The sequence below is a fragment of the Semicossyphus pulcher genome, unplaced genomic scaffold (genome assembly GCF_022749685.1).
Source record: "Semicossyphus pulcher isolate SPU_LCO1_2020_fin unplaced genomic scaffold, fSemPul1.0.p SCAF_13, whole genome shotgun sequence".
Classification (NCBI taxonomy): domain Eukaryota; kingdom Metazoa; phylum Chordata; class Actinopteri; order Labriformes; family Labridae; genus Semicossyphus; species Semicossyphus pulcher.
The window spans coordinates 27,620,063-27,634,334 of record NW_027211637.1 but is presented as its reverse complement, the minus strand read 5'-3'; the positions used below and the strand labels follow the sequence as shown (position 1 = coordinate 27,634,334).

Below are 14,272 nucleotides of genomic sequence, written 5' to 3'. Positions count from 1 at the left end.
GTAACATTGCACAAAGTAACGCTGCCTTTCTCTCACTTTAGTTGTTTAGTTTGAGGTCTACATGTTTGCCTAACGTTTCTTGTAGATGTCTCCAGAATAAAACATAAGGTGGTTTTATTTCGGGTCCATGCTTTGGCCGGTCAGTTGGTCAGTACAGTGTGAGCGTAAACGATGTAGGTTGGGCAAATTGGAAAGGCAGATTAAAATGTCTCATAAATTAACCCAGCATAAAAGATTCATAACAATGCGCAGCTCAACCCGGGGAAAACAGTGTTCAATAGGTGTTTTAAAGTTTTAATGTTTTACCTTTAGGATTTGGGGTATATATGTAACAGTGCAACAATCAGTGCTTTGACAGTATGTGCTATTTACATGCTCAGTGCTTATTCAATGCAGCAGCTCAAAGCGGGCATTGTGCTGCGATTAGATATCTCCAAACCAGGTCTTTTTCTGGTGCAAAGTCACTCCATTGTGTCACACTAATGACTTGTAATTAGCCCTTTATTAGTGTCCAGGCTCGGGTCATTTTCCAACATAAAGTGTGTGCAACTGTCTGTGAAAGACTAATGCTAATGACTTCAAGAAAGGTTTTGACAGGGTGGCAGGCAGAGGGTTGTTCGGGGCTTACCTCCAGTTGGCATCAGATCCTAGCTCAGCCAAAGGCCAGGATTAGACAGCCCAGGCAGTTTTCTTCAGAGACGTCTTGTTCAAGTTCGTTGGTTTGTAGGTGGTCCAGGAATGACCGAATCTGGGAGCACAGGCAAAAGACAAGTACTTTCAAAGAAGAACACTTAACTTGACAATTAGGAATGTAATATCCAAGCAATAAGAATGTTTTATAGACCCACTTTTAAGTGTCTGGTAAACAATTTAAGTGTTGAGGAACATTAAAGTCCTGGCTACAGACGTTTAATGCGAGTCAAATCACTACGAAGACATAAAAGAGCACATGCTTGATTAAGAATCAGACATATAGTTCAGTTTTTTTCCTACAAAACCATCATTTTCACTTATTAAAATATATAAAGGGACTTATTGTAGACACAAAAGGATATTTCGGACTCGGCTGTATCATGCAATTATGTATTGTGTTGGCTTTGTTAGTCGATGATGATGTACAAGGACCATTTTCACAATGTAAGTGTTCCTCGCCTCTGGCAACATGGAGCTCTCATCGCTTAATCACCTCCACTGAGCCCTTACATCTGACGGTTTCCCCCCCTACAGTTTTTGAACTTGAGCTTCTTCAAGGACTGTTCAATAACCTCAACGTTATTGCTTAGAAGGCAGAAAAGAAGGCGTCCCTCATCTTGGCGTGCAAACTTTATTGAACCGCCAAATGATTTTATGACAAAATCCCTTGCTCACATTAAATTCAAGATTGGCAACGTAAAGAATGCACAGATGGTGGGGCTCAGCAGAAACAAAAAAACAAACGTGAAGCGGTGTGTAAGTTAAGATAAAGACAGCGCTTTGAAAACACAGTGCAGCTTAATGAGTGGAAGAGACACTTATTGAGCATTGGGAGGGAGGGGAAAAGAAAAGAGCCGGCAGCTAGCCTTAGTTCATAGATCAAGGAGAGATATTCATCAATAACGCCAACGTACAGGCGGTACTAAGATAAAGAGTCTGAAGGAGACCAGAATTCTCCTCGACTCCAGACTATTTCTCATGTGTGCTCGATCTGGACAAGCTATTTTGGGAAGGTCTTTAGGTGCTAATCAGTGACATGAATGGAGCAGAGTGTTTATCATGTGAAGTGACTGAACTCCAAGAGGTAATGGTTCTAGGTAAAGGCATCTACTGTGTATTATAAATGAAGCACTGGGAATTAAAGTAGAATGTAAATTCAGAAAGTGACTATTATTATTAAAGCAGACTAAGAGCTTAAATCCATGCTGGCAGTACTCAGCTATGATAGGGCTTAATGCCAACAAGCTTAAAATAACAATCAGAGTTTCTTGGACCAGAGTAGCTTTTCCTTTGTTCTCAGTACAGTTGGATGTCCTTGTCCCATTTTGTTGTGTTTTTGCTAAGCAAGAAATGGGAACACCATAGATCTTAGAACGCCATTTGTAAGGACTGTTTTAACTCCTACTTAAGGGTGGGTACTCTCCCTGCACAAAACATCTAGAACATGTATGGAGACTGGTTCAGACATAGGTCCAGTCGAGGGCTGTTCAACATGAGTCTGGTTCTGCTCGAGGTTTCTGCCCTTTAAAGGAAGTTTTTCCTTGCCAATGTACTCATGGTGATTCATGTTGGGTCTCTCTCTAAATAACATAACAAAGAGTACGATCCAGACCTGCTCTTTTTGTAAAGCGTCTTGAGATACTTTGGTTATGATCTGGCGCTATACAAATAAATGTTGATTGATAGGTCAATATTGATTGCTCGAGTACATGAGCCACTGCAGCACCGTCAACCAGCACTTTAAAAAACTGGTGTTACAGCTTGTAACAATCCTGATCAACTCTGTTATTATGATAAAAACCATGTCACACGACAAACACTCTGACCACGTGTTCCTCCATGGTTCCCCCATTGATGAAGGTAGTTAAGGGAGAGTTCCTCTAAGGAAGTCCCCAGAACCTTTTCCAAAAACACCCATTAAAAACATGCTTCGTACTTAACAAAATGGGCCGACAATATAATATAAATGTTAGTGGTGCTATGAGAAGATTCAGACGATCAAAGTTATTACAATTCCACCTGAGGGAAACATAACTGTCTCACCCAAATGTCATGGAAGTTAAACCAGTATTTGTACACACCTTTTAACCAAAAGTGATCTTGGTGTAGTGTGTTAGCATGCTAACATTGGCTAATTAGGGCTAAATACAAAGTACAGTTAAAACTCTGGGATGGTCACGAATAGATTAAGAGTTGAGGGATAATCAGACTGATCAACGTTCATCCTAAGGACATGTTTCAACCATGTACCAAAAAGCAAGACAGTCTAGCCAATAGTTATTCAGATATTATACTCAGGGGAATTGTGCTGGGGCGAAAAGGGTGATAAGTATAGGGCTAAAGGGCACAAATAATATAATAATACCCATTGATGCTAGAAGGGGCCCACTTAGGATGCCTGTGGACAGGGCCTAAAACATGCTAGGCTCCTGATTTAACTGTAAACACAACAACTGTCAATCGGATCTGTCATCTTGAAACCATGAAGGTCTGAACCAAATTCTGGGCCAACGCGTCAAATAGACAGTAGGATATTTTACCGTGCAAAACTTTGGTGTAATACGAAAAGTTATGGGGTTAAAAAAGTCAGTTTGTGCAGTCCTCTGGGGGCTATCTTTGTCTGTATAAATCTGCATGGCAATCCATCAAAAAGTAGTTCTATTTCAGTTTGGACCAATGTGTTGGACTGACCTTACGACCAATAAACATTCTGGCACTGACTTCCCTGAAGTCCTTCCGCTAGCGTGGCTAAAACATGATTAATTCAGTACAGATGACTGGCATCAAAACAGCTTGTGTTCAAACAAGGACAATCAAAGTGTCACTTCATGCTTTTACAGCTCTTGACATTTTTGCTGCGGTCTCACATTACGGCTGAACGTTCACACCCTTCAAACCAAATCCCTCACTTCCACAGCAGAGGAAGCCAAATTGCGGCTGAATGTGTGAGGAGACGTTAAGACCGCAGCGCTCAAACAGACGTGTTGAGATTTGCCAATCAGTCGGGTTCTCACCAAAGCTCGTTCAGAGAGATTAGGAGTCTGTGCGACCTTAATACTGTTTATAGGAACGGGCTAAGAACTCACATGAGAAAGATAACAGGACTCCCTTTCCACTTGAGACTATTACCTCACTAAGTACTCATACAGGACTCTCTCCACACAAGTGAAAGTTAATATTTTAGTAGGTGAACAGTGTGTGCTCGGAAAGTTTTGTCTCCAAAGTCATTTAGAGTGCAGAAAACATTCTTACTCGAGGGATCTTGGTGATTCTAAGAGTCACTCACTCGTTGATTGTGTGGGTAATTGGGCTGCGTTATGTTGAAGTTACCGAGGTGTGCATTTAATGTCTTCCCTCGTTTTGTTTTAATTTACAGTCTTGACTGATGATGATCTCTGTGCAACATAAATGCGTCTTGTAAATGTTATGAAAGTTGCGATGAGAATAATGAAATTCTCCGCTCGGCAAATATATAATCGAGCTGAGTGAGACGAGAAGTCAGCCATAATTTCAGAATTAAACCAAATTGTTTCAAGGAGACACTAAAAATTAAATAACCTCGAGGACTTGAAGTGAAGCCCGGCTGTTCAGTTTCCTTTCACTTTAATATATGCGCTTTGTCGTGACACCTGCGGCACTGTTAACTTTTTGAATTGCTTGTATTCACACAGGTGCACTGCTGGGAAATGTTCAGTTTCAACTGATTATTTCTGATAAATGACATTAATTAAGCACGTATAATTATCACTTAAAAATGCTACTGCATAAATATTGGTATTTGCTTTCTTGGGACGGAAGATCAACCTCATGTAAATGCATTATCTAAGGAGCCAGACTTAGGAGGAGGTTCGCCTAGCTTAGCATAAAGACTGGTGACATTTACCTTCCATACTTCGATAAGATTGTTGCCTACAATACAAAAGTATACTGACCAACAGCAGGCCTGCCTGACAGTGCTGACCTTTGAGGGGACTGAGAGTTGGGGAATCCAAAATGTTGGTCCCAGTCTTAGCTTATTCACTGTGATGGACCGTCCACTTTAATTTAGCCTCCTCTGTCAAAGCTGCTACACAAAGGAGGGATTATTTACAGAGAGATACACAACACGAGATGATGAGTGCAACAGAGCTGCTATTAGAGAAGCTAGCTTGTTAGCTTTGAGAAATGTTTCCCTCTTTAATAAAACCACTCATAGAATAAAATTATGTAAAACCTTCATGTGTGACCAGGTCTTTAGGAGTCCTCGCGTAATGATCACTACATGGAGCCAAGCTAACCTCTGTGTGTACTTTCTGCTAAGCTAAGCTCATTATCTCATAGATGTAACTCCATATTTAAAGCGCAGACATTGCAGTGTCACCAATCTTTTCATCTAAATCTCTGCAGGAAGGGACGCTGGTGCAGCTCAGTTGGTAGAGCAGGCGCCCCACATACAGAGGCGATAGTCCTCGACGACATTTGGTGCATGTCATCCCCCACTCTCTCCTCCCCATGTTTCCTGTCTCTCTTCAGCTGTCCCATATAATAAAGGGAAAAGCCAAAAAAATACTCTTAAGCATTTTATTTTCAAAATAGAATAACTCTTTACCAATCAGCTATTATTTGAAAAAGTTGAATTAATGGTCTGAAAACTCATTCTCTATCCTGCACAACAACACATTTTATCCTTTTGTCTTTCAAAATAACCGCAATACGCCTGCACCCCTCTCATAAGTGATCTCCAAACAATGGCGCCTCAAGCAAACAACAGGAACATAAAGCAGACCTTTCCCCAGCCAAAAATGCAAATGGAGAAGTTGCATTATTTTGCATCACATTACTTCTCTTTTGTATGCCTTTATGTCTAATCTGTGCACTAATTAGCTGGTTTACAAGTCTGTATTATTGCTTGTGGGAACTGGAGACTACCATAAACTTTACAGTGCTGTTGCAATTTCATGATAGAGGTGATAAGGGAAAACAGATAGCACTTTTTCTTTGCTATGCTTCAATAAATATGTGCTCTACTAGTGGTTACAACAGGCAGCCCATAAATAAAATATAATATTGATGCCAGAAACAGACCTTGAGGATGAGATAATACTCTTATTGTACATGACTCTGATTCAGAGCATCAGTGTTGAATATAAATGTCAAAGTGAAATACTGTATGTTTCTGCTCGTGTGTTCCCACAGGAAAGTGTCGACCTTGGGGAGATCATGTTCTCGCTTTGCTACCTGCCCACCGCCGGCAGACTCACGCTCACTGTCATCAAGTGCAGGAACCTTAAAGCCATGGACATCACCGGATACTCAGGTGTGTGTGTGTGTGTGATTCCGCTTGTGTTTGAGGGATTTCACTTGCAGCTGCAGGAGCTCAAAATGAACGAACCAATTTGAATATTGAATTGCAAGCGTTTCAGATTAGGTGAACAAACAGCAGAGTCGTCTCCACAGCTGCGTTGTGTTTATTCCAGCAGTTATTAATATTCATCACTTGCAATATTAAGACATTGTCAGCAAATAGTTGCAGGCGGTCCGTTTATTTTAATAGACCGCTGCTCAATTTTCAATTCCCTGTTTTTCTACAATACTGATATCACTGTAAAATGTGACATTTATTGTGCGTTAAATGCCAGAGTTCAGGTCATTCAGAGGGAATGTGGCAGTTTTCCTCCCATGTTAAATGACATTTCACAATTCTAATGTGAGTCACAATTTTAATCCCCTGAGTTTTCGGGGGTTTAGCTGCCTGCCATTATTTCAATCTGTGCATCATAAACCGCAGCTATCAAATTGTGCCTTCAAGCACATATGGCTGCAAAGCAAGCACTCTTGTTTGTTGTTTATAGATTTCGGGCAGCTTACATCTGACTAAAACGTGGCATAATGGATCATGCGAGGCGATTCGCCTCTGACGGATGAAGATTGAGATCAGCATTCATCAGGAAGCTTTCTCATGCTGTTTAAGGCATCCACGGCCCCCTCGTCCTCTTTGTTTACACTAGCTGTTGACTCATCTTCTTTTATGCACATTACTGATGCCAGGCCCTCCAGGGGGGGCTTTCATGCTCAAGTAGAAACCAAAAAGCAAATGCACGCACACACTGGGTGATGAAATACGACACTAATGGCTCTATCTTCGCATCTTCGAAGACGTCAAGGCGGACATTGTGTGTTTTTTTTTAATAATCCCAGAAACCTGATCTTCATGCTAATTATTGCTCTTGCAGCTTCCTAAATAAGATGGAGAAGCCTCCAAACACGTCGGCATTTCATTATCAGCACTTCCTGTTCCTGTTTAAAGTCCTTGTTCTTCCTCTTATCCTGTCGCCTATTAGATCCGTACGTCAAAGTGTCTCTCATATGCGACGGCAGACGTTTGAAAAAGAAGAAGACGAGCATAAAAAAGAACACTCTGAATCCCACCTACAATGAGGCCATCATCTTTGACATCCCGCCAGACAGCATGGACCACGTCAGCCTGCACATCTCTGTCATGGACTACGATTTGTACGTACACAACCAACATCTGACTTTGCATCACTTCTGAGCACGCAAAAGATGCGGAGAACACCTACACACGTAATAAACGATCGCTTATCTTTAGAGAGTTGAATCGTAGTCTTTCAGAAAAAGAATAAAGCACCACAGGACCTTTATGTTCGCAGTACATGAAGATATAACAGCAAAGGGAAAAAGTGGATGCAGTGCAGACATCTGACAGAATGAGAACATGTGTCTTAAAGGTCAGACTGTGTTTGTTTTCTTTACAGTGTAGTGTAAAAGAAGTGACGCCGGTTTGATATCTAGCCTCTTGTTGAGTCCTTAGAGTCATCACTTGTGCTAGGATTAAATCAGGCTTTGCTAAAATCCAGGTATTTTATCATCAAAAAAATCTTTCAGTTACTCCAGTCATCATTAAGGAGGCAAACATGTCCTCTGATGGCCGTCCAGAGATGAGTCAATTGCAGTGTCACAGAGACAGTCAGCTGCAGAGTCACTGTATCAATCGGCAGGACATCCAGATTCAGATGTGTGTCTCCTCTCATTACCAAATGCCCTTCCTCCAATTATACACAACATTTTGACGTATGAGATGTCTTGTCGGGTTGAGTCACATGTATTTATACAGTACGTGTGTGTCCCCACAGGGTAGGTCATAATGAGATCATTGGTGTGATGAGGCTTGGGTGTCACGCCGAGGGACTTGGAAGGGACCACTGGAACGAGATGCTGGCTTATCCACGGAAGCCCATTGCACACTGGCACCCCCTGCTGGAGTCCAAGAAGTCAGAGAAGGAGGTAGGTTTGGGTCTGGAGTGTTATCTTCAGGAGTATTCTCTACATGATCATCTTACTGGAGGAGGAATCTGTGGCTTAGCTGGCAATTCACGGCCCCCTAAGTGTGAAACTTCAGCTCGAAGGCAGAAGTTTCGAATCGTGAGAAGAGTGTGGTTGGGGGCCCAGAGGGAGGCAACAAAGATACTGAAATGAGATGACAGGTGCATTCAGGTGCTCCAAAAATAACTGGATAGTTTTCGAAGCTACTGAGCTAGGGTAGCAGTCAAGGTCTGAAATTAAGTTTTTAACTCGTATGCCACCTAATAGATCACTAAACATTTCTACCTTCCCTTAAGTCTTTTTGTTTGTCATTACTGAAATCTATGTAGAACACTTTAGAAGTTTAAAAACTGAGTCAGTTGTACCTGGTAGTAGAAATATTTCTTCCAAACTTACTTAGCTTTGCTTTTTAAAAATGACATTATAATTTGTGAATTTATAATAGTGTTTGTTCAAATAATAAAATATTCCTCTAAGGTTCCTTTAACCTGGTTATATTATTCATTATTAGTGTGTTTTACCGTTAATATACATATTACCGAGATATTCGCTGTGACCGCTAGCAAACCGTTAAAATCTCGAACCGTTGTTAGCAGCAGCAGGTGCTGACCACTACAGGTGCGTCAAAACTTTGACTCCTCCTGGTACTCAAAACACAGTCAAATCACATTTTACACAAATATTTTTGGTTGGTTTGACTTACCTTTTCTGACGATATCATTTTCTTCGATGTCCAATGCGAGTAAACGTCCAAAGTAGCCAGAGGGGAAAAAAAAGACGCTCCTTGTTAGTCAAGAACTAGCTTGAAAATCGTCACGTTTTTAAGTTTTCTATCATTTTAAAGTTATCCAGAGATAGCTGTCGGTTCATTAATTGGTAAACTGCATACAAGACCTGCTAATAGCTAATTCGGCATACTTTTAATGGGACTAATTTAAAGTAATGCAAACTAATATCGAGGCTAAAAAGATAAAAAAGTTGCTCAAGATGTAACCTACAAGCTAGCTAACTCACTTGGAATCTCTGGCAACATATTTCCTGTTTACATCTCCCAAAGCATTATGGGGATTATAAATCCAAAATTTAGACCTCAATAGTAGTAGGCCTAAGGATAAAAAACATAATTATAAGAGTTTTTATAAACTGTCAATATTTAGACACAATATATTAGACACAAATAATGCTCAGAATGTCCCATCAACCATTAATATAATATTTTATAGTATTAAAATACTTACACTCTTTGATAGCTCTATATAGCCTACTTTATTTCTGTTTTCTCGTCAATTTGTTAGTATTAGTATTAGTCAGTATAATTACTTCAGAGAGATAGGTATGGGGATTAAGGGGTGGATCTGGGCTTTTTCTTTGTTCATGTTGTTTTTGGAATCTGAATATTTAAAGACCCACAAGAGATATTTATAACTTTGTGCCTGGTTTTTATATGAGATAGTATGCGGGTATCTTGTCAGATATGAATTATTCAGTCTATGTTCCTTGTATGAGTGCTGTCAGTGCCTTTTATGTTATTTCCCTGTACTCTCAGAATACTTAATGGGAAAATTACATAAAGAAACACAATGTTCTTTTATTCCTGCAGCACAAACACACTCCTACATACAAATATAGATAGATAGATAGATAGATAGATAGATAGATAGATACGTAGTCTTCCCGTTTTTAAAGTAAACAGAGAGTGATAGTGCTTTAAAAGAAGCAGCATATGTGTTATGAATCACTTCCTTGTGTGTGCGTGTGTGTGTCCTGCAGTGGAAGGCGAGGACAGCCAGCTTTGACAGCCAAGGTTCCTGCCCCTCACCCCGGCCCCCTGCTAGTCCCTGAGCAGAGCCACCTGTGACCCAGCAGCCCAGAAGGGGGTTTCCTCCCTCCTGCTGATCCACTTCCTGTCTGTCCGATTGAGGAGAAACACAACCCCACTGTCTCTCCCTCTCACTCTCTCTCTCTGTGTCCCTCCCTTCCTCAGTCCCAGAGCACTCCCAAGAACTGATCTAGGACAACCGTCAGTCAGTCAGTTAGATGTGTGAAGCGCAGTCTTTTCGGGTTAAAGATTTAGGGTCACTGAATTGAAACGTGGGTGTTGCTATGACCCAGCGCCGCCCTTGGACAGACGTTTAATATTGAGCTGTCCGAGCCGAGGCGAACGGATCTCTGCGTCCTCACGGGAGACTTTCCAAACGCTGAAGATTCAGCCTTGTGCTGCAGAGACTCTTTGATGGAAAAACTCGGTCGGATCTCGCTCCCTGAGAGCAGCGGAAGTTTAAAAAAGGAAAGCAGAGGACACGGTAGAAAAAGAGACGATCTCAAACAGGATGTGAAGCAATTTCAAAACTCCACAGCTCTCGCTCATTGAATTTCAAAGTGCTGTGTTAGCATAAAAACCATACTGAACTGTAGCATTTTGGATCTATTTGATGTAAAGCCGCTGCATTAGACGTTATTGTTTGTGAAAAGCAAAACTTAAATGAATTTCAAAGCTCCAGCTGAGTTCACTGTACTTCCAGTTTCATCAATTACATAAGCAATTATCTAAAGAGTGGTCGGGTCAGACTGAAATAGAATACATTCAACTTTGCTATTTGCAGCTTTCGTGTGTTTTATAAGCAGTTAAGACAAGAAGTTTTATGTAACTCAGAGGAAGAAACAACACAAATATTGGCTATCACACGAGAGCAAATTTCAATTACAGAAGAAAACCTTTTTCTTTTCTATCTTTGCCAATTTTCTAAACAGGATTTACAAGGTTATGTACCTTTAAGGCACAAATTGTCTATTGAATACAACAATAACTAAAAAACAACCCTGAAAAGGAAACATTTCACTTTGACAGATGCAGGCTTGTGTCGGGGGAGCTCTGAAGGTTTCGGGAAAATTGTGAGCACACTTTAAACATCCTTACCTCTTCGTCTGTTTGATGTTTGCTTCGGAGCGATGTCGTCCTTTTCTTCCAGATGAAAACTGACAAACACTCATGTTTTCCTTCAGACAAACACTCAGAAAAGCACCTCTTTGTCTCCTCCTGTTGTTTTCCTGAACTGCTTTTGGTGGATGTGTATAGTTTAATGTACAGCCGGTTTTCTGTATGTATGTTTTGTTTTTTTCTAAACAGAAAATCAGAAAAGATAAAAATGATAAGTAGGGGTTAAAAAATATAACTGACATTTTGAATATGTGTAGCTTTGTTGGTGGTGATGATTGAGAAAAACCTGAACTCTTAAAAAAGGAGAAATTATTCGTCTTTTAAACTTGATGTCGATCCTGTCATTGATGATGCTGTTGTACAGGGATTACGTGTATCTGAATTGCCATCCAGATGCTCGATCTGAACGTGTGGTGTATGGATTATTTTTGATGATGTGTTTGAGAAAAAGATTGTTGTTACATCAGTTTGATTCTTTAATGTGTCCCTGCATTTGTTTTCACTCTCTTTGCAATAATTTAAGTTTTAAAAGCACAAAAATCCAGTTAAATTCTGGATTACTGTCCAATAATTGTTTCTCTACTTGTTGCCGTGTTTGTGATTATTTCTTAATGTCGTTATCACAAAATGACTAGTTAAGTTCATTTTCTCAAGAAGACGAGCTTTGTTATCTCAGCATAATGAGATAATCAACCGGCTATCGTGAGAAAACAAAAGGTCATTTCCTCCTGTTACTTAAAATGCTAATCAGACAACAGGAGTGCCAAGATGAAATCAGGTCTGATCACATTAACAAGACACTCATTTTTACATTCTCTATTATTATCCTCTGTTATTAAGTTGTTTTCTCTTGAAAAGTCCTCTTTTTATCTCGAGAAATTCTCTCTCTTTCTTGAGGTGACGAGAGAAACTAAACTACAACAAGCTTTTTTTCCAGAGATAACGGCATTAAGAAAATAATTGCAAGCTCAGCCGTTTTCGTCTTCTGTAGCTTTGTGAAAAGTATAAACTTAATAATCTGGTTTCTATCTCCACTGTCCTCCAGTTTACCTCCTCCAGCAGAAGTTTTTGTTTAGTTTTATTTCATGGGTTTATGAGCTTTGAGATTCGTGCGCACAGGGGGGTGGAAGAAATAGAAGAAATAATATGAAAGCTCACGAGAAGATTAACTGAAGAAGTTGGTTTCGTACAATATAATGCACAGTCACCAAGGTAATGCGTGGAAAATGTCCTATCTATATCCCAATAAGAAGGCCTACCTTTCAGCTTATAATTAGCTGTTAGCATGTAGCCTTGGAGAGAGACCTTTTAATAAGGTGAATAAGATATTGTGGAAAGAAACTGGTTAGGAAGAAAGCTCTGTTTCTATCCAACTGTAGCACACATTTTATCAGAATGTGCAACAGTTGTCTGTTTATTCTGGGTTTGGGTTAGCACTACAATCATTGCTTCCCACTGTGATGCAAGACCGGTTATATGTTAGCCAGACAGAGAGAAAAATCAATCAAAGAATTGTTTTGGAAATGCAAGAATGATTGCCACAAACAATTTTATCTATAAACAGAAATATTATTAGTTTATATCAAGTTGCTCAATTTCCATCCAGTGAAAATCATGACATTGTGGTCTTGTGCTTTTCAGCCCAATTTCATCACTAGCATATAAATACGATGACTTTTACGCTTTCGAATTGCGTGCAGTGCATAAGCCAAAGTTCAGTTTTGCAGTATGGTGATACACCACTCCTTGGCTGTGTTCGAAATGGCATATGGCTACTATACTATACTACATACTACATACTGCGTTCAGCGGTAGTAAGTAGTATGGAGCTGTTCAAATTGCTTTAGCCATATGCAACGCCAGGCGCCAGTTTCTGGTTTTGGAAAGCGGAAGTAAACAACAGCCCGCCAGTAGCAAACAGCTGCTTCTATAGCCCTCTTCCGAAATGCTGCTGCCGTCTGCCAATTCAACTGCTGCTGTGACGTTCTAGCGCTTTGCATTGTGGGATACAGCAGGTGAGGCAGACTGGTCCGATACATACTGGAGATTTTTTTCAGAGTCAGTACGACATCCGGGTATTTTTGGCATACTGCACATTTCGCTTTTGTTTGCATACTGCATCCTACATTCTGGCCAAATCAGTACGTACTGCTAGTGTAGCGTGGCATGTCGAACACAGCCCTCGAGTGTATCACCAATCCTTTAATGAGGGTCACCTGACAAAGGCCACCTGGCTTTGTCCTTCCTTAACATCCAGAACTCATAAAATGACACTCTGGTTACATCGATATGGTGTATAGCAGGGGTGGCCATCCCTGCTCCTGGAGAGCTACCCTCCTGCATGTTTTAGGTTTCTCCGCACTCCAACACACCTGATAAGAATGTTTCGCTCGTTACTAATCCCCTGAGACGCTTCAGTTGGTTGATAACGAGCAGATCATTCAAATCAGGTGTGTTAGAGTTAGAGAGTATGGAGGAACATAAAACATGCAGGAAGGTAGCTCTCCAGGAGCAGGGTTGGCCACCCCTGGTGTATAACATCTGGACACATCTGCTTTCCACATAAGTTAATCACAAGAATTCCCTGCAAAAAAACATGACTAATGTTTGCACTGCACAAAAATGTAGGTGTAAAGCCAAATAATTTGCACACAGATCTGTGAGACTGTTTTTCTTCTACCCCTCTGCTGCTGCGCATCTTCAATTCTTTTAAATCTGAATCACGTCTTTAGCTTTTAATTTAATATTAATGGAGGTTCCATATATCTTTGTGATAAGATATAATTTGGTTTATATTTATGTTATTTTCCTCCAGTTTCAGGCTTACCCTCCGGTCTTAGTAGTTTTGTCGTGCTGTAATTGGCGAGCACAGATAGCATCAGTGCATTCGGGCCGGTAAATGCTAGACTACAGTCGGACTGATATCAGGCGGGGAAAGTGCCAGAAAACATTTGCAGGTTTTATTTTGTGGGGCTTGTAGAGATAATTTCTTTTCGATATGAGGGCCATTTATTGAACAGCGTTCGTATTATCTCGACAGCGGCCAACAGCAGCTGTAATCTGATGTGTAATGATGTTCTTGGCTGTGGCTTAGACCGGTCTAGACAGCAGAGGACAAGAAATACAACGGTCCTCTGCAGCAGACTGTACACGCTGTATATCACAGTGAAAGTGGAGCCAGGAGCCGATGCGTTCAGCAGACTTATCCGGGTCTGCTTTGGCCATTTCCTTCGAGGGAAAGTTGAGTACCTGTGCGTGTTTGTGAGGTTCGAGACGACAGCGTGGGGGCAGCTGATGGGCGGACGGGTCAGCGTCTTC

General features: G+C 40.7%; 1 protein-coding gene across 2 annotated transcripts in view; it reads left to right on the top strand.

Annotated features, from left to right (window-relative positions):
• syt6a (synaptotagmin VIa) overlaps positions 1-9,858 on the top strand; it is a 70,760-nt gene extending 60,902 nt beyond the window's left edge. For both annotated transcript variants that reach the window (XM_069660036.1, XM_069660035.1), the window contains 4 exons: positions 5,869-5,989; positions 7,014-7,185; positions 7,827-7,977; positions 9,787-9,858. In XM_069660036.1, the coding sequence (XP_069516137.1) occupies positions 5,869-5,989; positions 7,014-7,185; positions 7,827-7,977; positions 9,787-9,858 (516 nt within the window). The remainder of the gene's footprint in view (positions 1-5,868; positions 5,990-7,013; positions 7,186-7,826; positions 7,978-9,786) is intronic.
• Positions 9,859-14,272: the final 4,414 nt, after the last annotated feature.